Below are 12,008 nucleotides of genomic sequence, written 5' to 3'. Positions count from 1 at the left end.
ATCCGCCAGAGTGCATAAAAACTGTGGCACGTAAGGCCTAGAAGGCACCTCTTAGAGCCATATTTGCAAAAGCAAAGGCACATAAATTTTTATGGATCTTTATTGGGAGCTCAAGAGCTGCCCCTAATTTAATTTATTTGGCACTTCATCCGTAGATCTCCCAGTCTTTACTGAAGTCAGCTGAATCACCCAAAGCTAAATAGCCAATGGCAGAAGTTGTTTTCCAAACCATGTCTCTCCATCCTCTTCTACAAAAATTGGATTGCAGCTGTCAGGAATGCAGAGGGATGCAGCCTTCAGCAAACAGGACTTCTGTCAGGAATTAGGTCAATTTGTTTGGTCACAGTGCTCAGATCCAGATCAATAACGTTGGACCCCTGGCTGTGCAGTCCTGGAACCAGGGACAGACAGCAGGATTCCACATGGGCTGTGGTTCAGGCTGGTCCCACAGGCCACCCCTCAGTTATCCCTGCACGGCAAAGGGTGGCTGTGCTGGTGGTGGCAGATCTCTGGGCACACACACTGCCTGTGACAGGCAGCCACTGATGGCTCTTTCTGCTCCCTGGGGCTGGCTGCTGGAGGACGAGCTGGGAGTTCCATCACTGCAGAGAGTTTTGTCTCTGTCATCCCAGAAAACTGAATAGTTCAAAAAGGCAAAGCCATTTGACTGTTCCTTTGAAGAAATGCAGCCAAGTTAAAAGAGTTAATAGAGGTAATTCTGGGCAGCTTCCAGCAGCTGAGCTATTAATAAAAACAATGGAAAAATGCCAAACCTCCTCTGTTTTCTTTAGCAATTAGGATACATTCCTTTAAACTTCCAAGCTGCAAACTCCACAGCTATCTGGGCAGGAGGGCACTTCTATCTGAGGCCTCTTTCCAGGGCTCTCTCCAGTGTGCCACTGGTAAACATTCTGGTTTTCTGTTGTTCCCTCTCTAAAGGAAAAGACTGCTGAAGGGTTCCATTTTTCTTTTCTGGCTCTTTCTGTCCTTCTCCCCTCACCTCTTAACCAGATGGTACATGGATGACTAAAACCCACTTTGACTGATGCTTTGAGGACTTTGGAATAGGAAGCTTAATGTGCTTAAAGTGAAGTCAGCCTTTGATGATAAACATGCAGGCAGAGCAAGCCTGGAGAAGGAGGATGCAGACACACACTTGTTAGACATTCTCACTTGACTGAATCTGTGAATGAAAGCACATGGTCCGACTCAGAAATATTTTTCCTCTTGTCATTTCTCCTTTTTTTTCCTGCTGACATAGCCCAGAGCAGTGTACTGCAAGGATGTGTTAGACATTGAGCAGTTCTCCACAGTGAAAGGAGTTAACCTGGACCAAACAGATGACGATTTCTATTCCAAGTTTTCTACAGGATCAGTGTCTATTCCATGGCAAAATGAGGTAAGGATGTATCATAGCAAAATTACTGCAATAAACCCCGTAACACAGACAATTTAAGAGGAGCTCTATGTTCCAGTAATATATAGCTACTGGACAACTTGCCAGACTCTAATGCTTTCATGAGTTACAAATGGCCTCTTTCAAGGTCTGTAATGCACCACAGATGTCAGGTTCAGGTGACTGTATCTGTTGGCTCTGTGTGTTTGTGTGAATTGGCGAGGATCCTACTGTACTTCCTCTCCTGGATTTCTACAGAGGTGTTTCGAGCTCTCAGCCCCTTCTGTGGCTCAGCTGGAAATCCTTAAGGACCCTCCTCTGGTGACCCTGCTGTCACCCACTGTCTGCAGTCAGCCCCAGCTGCAGCAGCTCACTCTGCACCCTGAGCTCCTCCAGCATTTCCATGTCTGGGTCTTTGTTTCTGCTTGGTATCAAAGCACAGCCAACAGTGGATTTCAGAATCCAGCTCTGCATCAAACAGCAGATCCACTTGGGCAGAGGGCTGCTAATAACTGGGATTTTGTAAGTGTGCCTGTCTTTGCTTGGTATTCTCTGCAATGCTGGAGGAAAGAACAGAAAGTCTTGTGGGGCAGCTTCTGACAAGCCTGATGTGCAAACACACAGAGCAGACTCAGCCTCTGCTTTTCATACTCTCTGTTTGCCCTCAAATACACCAGCAGGAATCAACTGTTAACTCTCCTCACACACTGCTGACTTTGAAGAACCTAGCACTACTGGAATTTATTTAGTGCAGATGAATAATTCCCTTTTTTTTTCTCTCTCTCTCTCTCACTATATTCCACTAGATGATAGAAACAGAGTGCTTCAAGGAGCTGAATGTGTTTGGACCAAATGGTACTATTTCACCAGACCTAAACAAAAGCTACCCCCCAGAGCCACCCAAGAAAGGATTGCTACAGAGAATATTTAAGAGACAGGTGAGATCTTTTACGACTAAGACCAGGAAAACTCTTGTAGATGCCTGTTTTCACAGCCCTGTTCTGGTGATATTTATGCCAGGAGAAGGGCAGTTCATCTTAGAGAGGGCTGGCTCTCACATTTTCCTCCACATCTCAAGTTTTTCATCTACCTTGTGTGATTTTTTTTTTCCACCAGTGTTGCTCATGAGTTTTGTTTCCAGCAGTTGAAAACTTCTTACCCAACCTGTTTTTCACTGCTATGCTGAAATGCCTTTTGAAACTGTTCCATGGTTTTAAGAAGCTCCTTGTGAAAATCCTTGATTTGTGTGTTTAAAAAATAAAAAGGAAAATGCACATTTTGAGGGAGGTAGTTGTGGCAGGAAAGCAAGATAATAAAGAAGAGAGCCACCTGGATGAAACACGATGTGCAGCTTTCATGAGACACCAAGGCACCACCTGCAAATGTCAATCACATTCTTAGACTGGCCTATTTCTGTAGGGTTAAAGCCATGCCTGAGCATTGGCAGGTACCCACTGTATTAGTCAGATTTAGCAGATACTGACATTTTGCAGTGAATTGATTTGGCTCCTGGAGCTGGAGTGAGTCTTCTTTGCTGCATTGCTCAAGAACTGCCATGGTTCTGCTGACCTAGAGAGACTACAGGTAGGAAAATGAAGAGGATTTTGCATCTGAAGGTCTTCAAGGAAGAATCTTGCAGTCCAGCCAGTATCGTAAAATGAAAAATGCTGGATTAAAAATAAAACTATGGCATATTATGGAAATTTAATTGTCATTTTCTTCCTCTTCCTACAGCATCAGAACAATTCAAAGAGTTCTCCAAATTCAAAGGCCAGTTTAAATCATCACATAAATTCAAATCACGTAAGTTCAAACTCCACTGGAAGCAGCTAGTTCCAGCTCAGCCCCATGAAACAACATGTTACATCCTTCCACTATAATCTCTGGAGCTTCTGTGGATGAGAGAGCCTCCACCGTTGAGTGAAAAGAAAGAAAATCTGGATCTCCCAAATTGGAGATTTTCCATCCATTCCTTCCAGTGGAGCCTCACATTTTAAGAAGAAATTTCCACTCAGGTCTGTTTTTGGAGGTGGCACTCAAGACTGTGTGAATCAAATTTGTCTCTTTAGAACATTGCAATAGAAATTCAATGAACATGACTACTTGCACGTATTTAAATAGCATCATACTAGAACTGAATTTTGTCTTTATTATTTTTAAAGAAAAGTTTTGTAAATTTCTCTATTGTCTCAGTTTACATTTTGTACATTTGTATTTAAATGAAAGTCAGACTTTGGAGGTGTATATTTTCCAAGCAGCAGCTGTAAAGCCATGTGTTTTAAGACATTTTTTTAAAAGAAACAAAATGTGACTCAAGACTTCCAGAGCCTCAAACGAGAAATCATTCTTTTTAGCAATTCTAGAAAATTCTTCATAAATCACTTTATCAGACGGGGGTTTATTGACATGCATTTTTATGGAACAGTTTATTCTTAATTATTTTACATCTGTATATTTGGTTTACAGCAACACTGCATACATTTCTCCTCTTCATTAGTTTGTAATGTCTCGCATTAAATGCTAAAAGACAAGATATTGATGCATTCAAAAATGCAACTTGCTATGCTGATGGTTTGTGATGTCTTGGGACCAGCACAGCTGAGATTTGCACTTATGTTGTTGTTCCATCAAAGGCTTTTCAGTTAGACAGGGAGCCCTGTTTTAAGCTCTTTTCCTTCCCTAGTGTTTGTGCTGTTTCTAGCAACAGGCAGAACAAAGCTGAGGGAGAGGTGACCAGGAAAGCAAATGTCCATTTCTTTTTCTAGGACTTCAAACCTGCACCTGCTGAAATGAGAGCAAAACTCAAAGTGTTCTCCACGCTGCAGTCAAAAGCCCAAGGTCTTTCCACAGCTGCCCACATCAAAGAGGCAGCAGGAGGGAAGTTCAGCAGTCTGGTTTGTGCCAACCATGAGATTTGTGACAGCTTTGTAGAGCTGAGCTGTGGAGGTTCAGAGTGGGATCTGAGCTGCCTTTGGGTAGTAGCAGAACCCACAGGCTGTGCCTGCACTTAAAGTACTTCCATGTGTCATGCAAACACCCCCTGACACATCCCCTCAATTAGATCCTCAACTGAATGAACTGCCAGTATGAAATAATAACTCCCACTCCCAGCTCCATCATTTTTGTCCAGGATGCTTTAACCATTGACAAATACTCTGTCTCCATTAGGATGAGGAGGATCAGGCAGGATCAGTAGCAGTACCTCAGGCATCAGAATCAGGCTCTTCTCAAGTATTTCACTCCTTATTGTTAAGAACACCAGGCCAAAAAATATGGTAACTTCCCTTCCACAGGAACTGGAAAAGCTTTGTGCCCACAACTGCAGCCCAAAGTGTCCTGTAGGCTGTGTTGGTTCCCCAGACTCTTTACAATGTTGGCTAGACTATATGGATTTTTTAAACCTTTGGATCATCAGGAGCATCTGAAAGCCACCCTGGTGTGTCTAAAATCCTGTTAGCCAGCAGTGGAGCTACCCCAGGGTCCAAGGAAGCCAAAATTCATTAGGCTGCCACGTGCATGTTCTGTGTGGCCAGTGCTGAGGGGGAAAAGGATGAAGGTTAGTGGTGGCAAATCCCTGGGTGAGAAACACACAGGAATGACATAGCAAACTGCTTGAAGTTGTGAGACAGAGAGACAGAACAGGGACTTGCATAGAGCAGCTGACAGAGAAGAGTCAAGACAGGGAGATGAGGCTTCAGCCATTCTCCCATGTCAGATGGTGGCATTGCAGATCTTATAGAAGATGCAGGATTTTAGAGATGTTGCTAATTTGGCAAGTGAAGATGAAAATCTTCATTCTTCACCATCTCCTAGTATTGAGAAATAGCAGCCAATCCCTTACTGAAAGCTGGTGAACAAACTGCAAATGTTGATTATATCTTTTAGATGCTCCCAGCCTTAACCTGTGGTGGATGACATTTTAGGGACAGCAGTGAATGGCAGCATTTGTGCCTTGTCCTGCTGTCCTTTGAGCCAGGATAGAGCTCACTCAGCACCTCTAGGACTCTGGCAGTTGGAGTTTAGGGGCAATGCAGAGTCCTGCAAGGGTGAGAGCATTCATTCTCCCTGGATACCTGCAGGGTGTGATGCTAGGGCTGGGTATCCTGAATTCTCATGGCATGGAAGAAGGATGCTGCTGTGCACCTGAAGGCACCAAGCCTGGGATGGAGCCCCTCTGAATCCCACCTCCTTGGAGCAGTGAGAGAGGAAGGGGAAAGACACAAAACACCACCAGCAGACAGAGATTTCATCCCTGCAGTGTCTCTATAAACTACAAACAGCATTACCATGCTGGGGCAGCAGAACTTTTCAGCCCCCAGCCCTGGAAGGCTTAAAATCCATCAGAAGTGCTAATGACCAGTCCTAGGGATCTCCTTGTCATGGTTTGGCTACAACAACAAAACCTGCAGGATTTCTTTTTTATTCCTTCTTATTTTTGTTGGAATTCGTTTTTTTTTATTTTTTCAGCTTACCTTGCACTCAAAGCTGGAGTAGGAGCACAGTCCTTGCACTTCCATTGTGTGACCAGGTGCAGTTTGGGCCCAGAACTCAGGGCTGAAGCCCTGTCAAGGCAGTGCCCTGCTCAGCCAGGCTTTCACAGGCATTTGGCCATTGGCTCCGTGGAATCAAATTTAAAAACCACTGGGAACTTTGAAAAAAACTTACAGTTTTGTCACACAACCTTGGAGAGCATTTGCAATAAGATTTTTAGTATTTTGATTCCAGGTGAATTTTGAGGTGAGTTTGCAGGTAACAAAGGAGTAGAAAGGAGTAGTTCTGCAATAGCTTTCCAGACTGATTCATTTTCTTTATCTCCTCTTCAGTTAGCATCCAAATTCTTTCCAAAAAATGCATATGCTTAGGTCTGGTTGCTTGTTTTAAATAGACAGATGAGCAAACTTAGCTCTTTTTAAGAATCAGAAATTGTTTCCAATCTGATCCTGAATTATGCAAGCATGTCTTTTATTTTTAAATCTTTATTGAGGAGTCTGATGAACACTAATTAGTTGACAGACTTTCATGAGTCAGGTGTTTGCTATTCATTTCCTACAGTGTCTCAAGGTTCACTTGAGTCTTGTAACATTTTTTCCCCACTGTTGGATGTGAGGCTTTTTTTAAACAAATGAATAATGAAGGGAAAAAAAAAATAAACTCTTAGATGTGCACTCTTGACCTGGATTATCTAAAAAGAGGTTTTTCACAAGAATGGCCATGACTCAGATGTTGTTTCTGAACAAAAGCCTGCTTGTGAAGCTGGGAAAGGTGTGAAGATAATCAAACCAAGCAGGTAGTGCAGATCAAAGTGAGAGTTAGGGAGCTGCAGAATTCAATATCTCAGTGTTCACCTGGCCCTGCTGGTTCCTGCCAGCTCAGAGACAAAACAGCTCTCCATAAACACAGCTTGGTACCACCTCAATTTGCAGTCACCCCAGAAACTACAGCTGAGAGTGCCATCAGCAATAGGAATCAAACTTGGCTGACCCAGTAAAGCACCAGATTTGAAGACAGTGATTCTTAAGGTCATTCACCCAAACCTCAGGATCCCGCTTGAATTCGCTGCTCACATTTCAAATCCAGCTGACCTTTTTCAGTGGCCATGCCTCAACTGAAAGAACCAGCAGGAAATGAGCTTGCATTAGTGGTAAAACCACAGGCAGGGTGAGGAAGACACAGAAGCTGTGAGCTCTGGAGGACAGGCTGTGAAGTCCCATGGGGTGTGAATCTCCAGCTGGGGTGCAGGGGCACCACAGTGCTGCACCTCCTTCCTTGGGGCCACCATGTGTTGGTCAGAGTTTCTGCAGTGACCTGGAACAAGGGCTGGCCCATGCTTCAAAGGCAATGTTGTCCCTCTGAGGGTCAGAGGGGAGAGCTGGATGAGGCAAGCAGGAATCCCCCAGCCTGCATGGACAGAATCAGCCAGGAGCTCCCTGCACAGGCTGTTCTGGAAGAGCAATAAATGCACAACCCCAGAACACAGCTGCTGCTCCTCACCAACATCCATGGGACAGGAACGGGCTCCATTGTGAACAAGATGCTGGTGTTTTCACCCCTGCTCCACAATTAGTAGTGATCATTGATTTGTTCAGTTAATATTTGTGATATTCACTGAAGTTGCTCACTGCAGAGGAGATCATTTGTCAGGCATTTCCCATACAATCTTGGAAAGACTGGACTTTTCTTTGGAGGAGCATCCTTTCTGTCTCTTGGCATGTGGACCCTCTTCCATCACGTGGAAGCCTTCAGGAGCTGTAGAAGCCCACACTTCAAGGCTCTCCTGCCCAAGGATGGTCCCACTCTGTCTCAGGCTGCAGGGAGGTTCATTTGGCAGTGAATTTTGGAAGAATCAAATGTTCAGCGGCTCCATGGAAATCAGGAAGTTCCAGAGTTGTCTTTCTCAAGCCTTTCACAAATATGACCTTCAACTTGAAATAATACTAAAGATTTAGAGTAAGGAGAATAATTACTAACACCCTCATGTAAAGTTAAGAGAAAGCCTGCATCAATTTAAAACATCTCTTCTGGGTGCTGGGCAGGACACACTTCCTTTTATACTAAATAATATTAAAGTGCTGGCTGGTAATAATTGTCTTTCCTTAAATGCAAAAACTGAAAAGATAAAGAAATTGGTTCAGAGGATTTTTAAATTATTTCCTTTGGGGAAAAGAAAAAATTTCATCAAAGAAGGTGAAAGCCAACAATATGCTACAGTATTATGGGCTGACCTCCCCCAAATGTCTCTGTGATAATACAAATACAATCTGCTGCAGTTGGATCAGCTAAGCTGGTGTACTGACAAATGGGCTTTATGAAAGAAGCAATTTTAAACAGATTGCTGCCTATTCATTAACATGAATATTACTGCTGGCACATATGTATTCTCCTTGCTTTATGTACTGGAGCCAGGAGTGATGGTTTGTATTCCTCTTCTGGCTGTGTTTTTCTTCACTGCCCTGGGCAAACCTCGGTGCAATTTTGTTTTCCCATTCCCAAACACGGAGGGATGCTCTCTGTCTGTCAATGGAAAGCACTTTGGAGTCTGTGCATAAACCAGATCAGTATCAAGCCTTTGTATTATTATTTAAATGAAATAGGCTTAGTGTAGCTGCTCTTTATTTACATGACTAATGAGACACTCTCCTAAATTAGGACTCTTTTATTATTGGTTTGTCTTAGCTCCTTAGAGATACTGAAACAGAACAAACTGCACTTCTGTAAGACATCTCCAGCAGACAAAGAGGTGGCAGTGCAAATGTTTCAAGTATTCATTTCTTGCTGAAGAGCTGGCCAGTAAGCGTGGCATTCACATGGAAACACTTCCTCTGATTTTTGAATGGAGATAAATAGTTATGAGGAAGGGAGCAAAACAACATTCATTGGTTCAACTTTTTTGGCCAAGCCTGCAAAGGATTCTCTAGGCACCCATTGACTGAGGTGCTGTGTGAAGTCCCAAACGTGGATCTGGGGCAGATTGGGTCTGGAAGCAAAAGAGGCAAAAAGAGCAAAAGTGCCTGAGGTCAGTGGGCTCCAGAGGGGAACTCCAGGGTTTCTGGAGTGGTCCTGCAGAGAAGATTCACTCCCAGAGAAGAAACATCTCAGGTAGTGGCTGGATGGCAAATGTGTTTTCCTTTCTCATCACCCCACATGCAGCTGTTGGATGTGTTAATTAGCAAGGTCAAACGAGTTGTTTCATGTGTATTGAATGCGGTCTCCCTTAATTGCATTTCTTTTAAACACTGGACACTCTTCTAAAAGACTGAGCATTTTAGCCTTTTGAAGCTGAAAGCTGTAAAAACTTTATTTTGTGTTTCTGAGCAATGTAGATAGACCTAAAGATTTCATGAACTATCATGTGGTTGCCCATATCTGACTAATAATTAAATTGTAAAATTGCAGTTTCATATTAGGGTTAGTCTTTTCACCTGCTTTAAAAATTAAAAATCATATTTGGTATATAAACACACACAGAATATCCTTCTGATTGAATTTCAAGAGCATATCCAGGAGTAAATGTTTTTAAGCACTTCTAATACTGTAGTCTATAAGAGGAGCAGACACTTCTAAAGCAATGTTAAAAGTTGTCTTTCATAACTGAGTCAACAGATCATTTTTGTAATAAATTAAAGCAAGTGTTCTCAATTAGAAGAGCTAGTGGCTGTTGATATTGTACAAAAAAAGTCATTCTAATATCCAAAGGGTTAGGGGTGGGGAGGGTCTGTTTGGTTTTGTTTCTCTTTCCAGGGAGATCTTTAACATTGTTTGATGAAGCTAGTTTCATTTTGAGATTGTTACTGAAGATAAAGGCTTCTGTGTTCTATGGCTGCTTGGATTCTTCGTACATAATGTCTAGTAATGTCACAGTGCTGCTGTATTTAGATCAAACCACTGTTTTGATTGGGTTTTTTGGCTTTTTTTTTTTTTTTAATAAATTCCTTAATTTAAATACATGGAAACCATATGTTTTGCTTTAATGAGGCACCTAATCAAGCAGAGATTCCTCAGGTGCTTTGGATCCTGAAGAGGGTTGCAGGGAGGGTGGGGTGCAGCCCATCTCTTCCTGGATGGCTTTGTGTGGTTTCTGTTTTCTGTCTCCCCACAGAGGTTGAGGGACCCAGCCTGAGGTTGGACCTCGCTTTGGGCAGGTTCTGTTCTCATCAGGTCGTGTTTCACCTGATACCCCCTTCCCTTCCCTTCCCTTCCCTTCCCTTCCCTTCCCTTCCCTTCCCTTCCCTTCCCTTCCCTTCCCTTCCCTTCCCTTCCCTTCCCTTCCCTTCCCTTCCCTTCCCTTCCCTTCCCTTCCCTTCCCTTCCCTTCCCTTCCCTTCCCTTCCCTTCCCTTCCCTTCCCTTCCCTTCCCTTCCCTTCCCTTCCCTTCCCTTCCCTTCCCTTCCCGCTTTTGGGGTAAGTTCAGGGAGAAGGTGACAAAATCAAGCCTTGAGCTCTGCTTTAAGAGAGGTGAGCACTGCCTGATTTATGAGGCCCTGCTTGGAGAATAACTTTACAGGAGAATAAATAAAACAACAACCAGCCACGGTGCTGTGCAGAGTTCCACGGAGGAACATCTGAAACAGAGATAAAGGGCGGCTGCAAAATCACCAGCACGACAGTGATGGTGCACTGCTTTTCCTTTAAGAGGAGAAAAAAAGAACTTTTCAAAGAGGCATAAAGAATATTTTTATGAGACCACCAATGGCAAGCAGTGTCTGCATCAAGTTGCACGGAAGAACATTGAGAAAACAGATTATCTGCATGAAAGAAGCAGCCACATCCAACAGCTAAGCTCAGTAAAACCCATGGTAATAGACTATATAGATTCAGGTCATGCATATTATGACTCTCTAAACAAACCCAAGCCATTTTTCACAAGGTTTTAACAATCTGAGAGGCTGTGAGATGAAATTTTATTTCTTCTCTTAACAGCTCTTGGTGTTTTGTTGGTTTTTGGGGCTTTTTTTTCTCTGTAACTTCATGTCTTTTCTGTGCAGCAACATCTAGATATGTTCCCTCCAGGGAGATTTAGTCTTCTTAGACTTTTCCACTATCTCTGACATGGGATGTGCAGCTTCTCAGAGGAAAGTCATGACACTATTTTGAAGGAAATCCAATTTAAAAGGCACGTCAACTTTTTATAATTCCTCGGGGTGCTTTACAGATGAAAAATACCATAAATGGGCCTGACTGTGAAATTTCAGGTCTATGGGGTCCTTCTAGGGGAGGAAACATTACAAGTTTCTGCCAAGTCAGAGTCTATCTTTTAGGGTTTTGAAATTCTATTTCACAATTGGTATTCAGTAAAAGTAAAAACTAAAATTTAAATATGGCCTGTTAAAAACTGATGCTCTGAATTGTCTTGAGTGGAGAAAAGGAACTGCCCAGAGGCTGAGCAGCTTGAATAACCCATTTACAGATGCTTGGGTAAATCACAGAACCATAGAATCATTAAGGTTGGAAAAGACTTCCAAGATCATCAGGTCAAACGTTTGACCAAACACCACCTTGTCCACTAAACCAGAGCATTAAGTCATTTCTGGAACATTTCCAGGGACTCCACCACCCTCCCTGGGCAACCCATTCCAAAGCCTCACCACTCTTTCAGAGAACAAAATTCCTGGTTTTCTGGTTTCTTTTTAATTGCAGCTTATTGCTGCTAATTTTTTTTTCTTAAGGGAGCTTTGTTTTCCTTTGCTGTCAGCAAATATCAGTCTCACCCTGACAGTGCAAGTCTCCACATACCTCTGTTCACTTAAATGGCAGAGATCTGCAGAGAGGCTCAGGATGCTCCAGGCCTGCTCATCTGGGGTTATTGCAGTGTGACAGCCATTAAAATCAGGAGCAAAAAGGCAGGCAGTTTCCCTTTTCTGAAAAGCTTGTAGATGGGAAATGACTTGCAAAACCAAACTTCAAAAGGACACATCCAAGTGTGCAAAGCCACATGTTTAAGAAATGAAAGAATTAAGGTTGCCTGTGTCCCATTAATACTGTTCCTCATGCACTGTTATTATTATGCCCTCACATAATACCATGTTATTATTGTGCATCCACTCCTAGAGGAGAAACCAACCTCTGGCAAACTCACAATGAAAACCAGATGCATCCCCTCAATGGCATCTGCTAAT

General features: G+C 43.0%; 1 protein-coding gene across 2 annotated transcripts in view; it reads left to right on the top strand.

Moving 5' to 3' along the window:
- GRK5 (G protein-coupled receptor kinase 5) overlaps positions 1-9,538 on the top strand; it is a 153,756-nt gene extending 144,218 nt beyond the window's left edge. For both annotated transcript variants that reach the window (XM_054637105.2, XM_077182822.1), the window contains 3 exons: positions 1,262-1,399; positions 2,203-2,334; positions 3,131-9,538. In XM_054637105.2, coding sequence (XP_054493080.1) covers positions 1,262-1,399; positions 2,203-2,334; positions 3,131-3,229 — 369 coding nt within the window. In that variant the 3' untranslated portion in view covers positions 3,230-9,538. The remainder of the gene's footprint in view (positions 1-1,261; positions 1,400-2,202; positions 2,335-3,130) is intronic.
- The last annotated feature ends 2,470 nt before the right edge of the window (positions 9,539-12,008 follow it).

The sequence above is a fragment of the Agelaius phoeniceus genome, chromosome 9, assembly GCF_051311805.1.
Source record: "Agelaius phoeniceus isolate bAgePho1 chromosome 9, bAgePho1.hap1, whole genome shotgun sequence".
Classification (NCBI taxonomy): Eukaryota; Metazoa; Chordata; class Aves; order Passeriformes; family Icteridae; genus Agelaius; species Agelaius phoeniceus.
The sequence above is the reverse complement of the archived record's forward strand: the minus strand, read 5'-3'. Positions and strand labels throughout refer to the sequence as shown.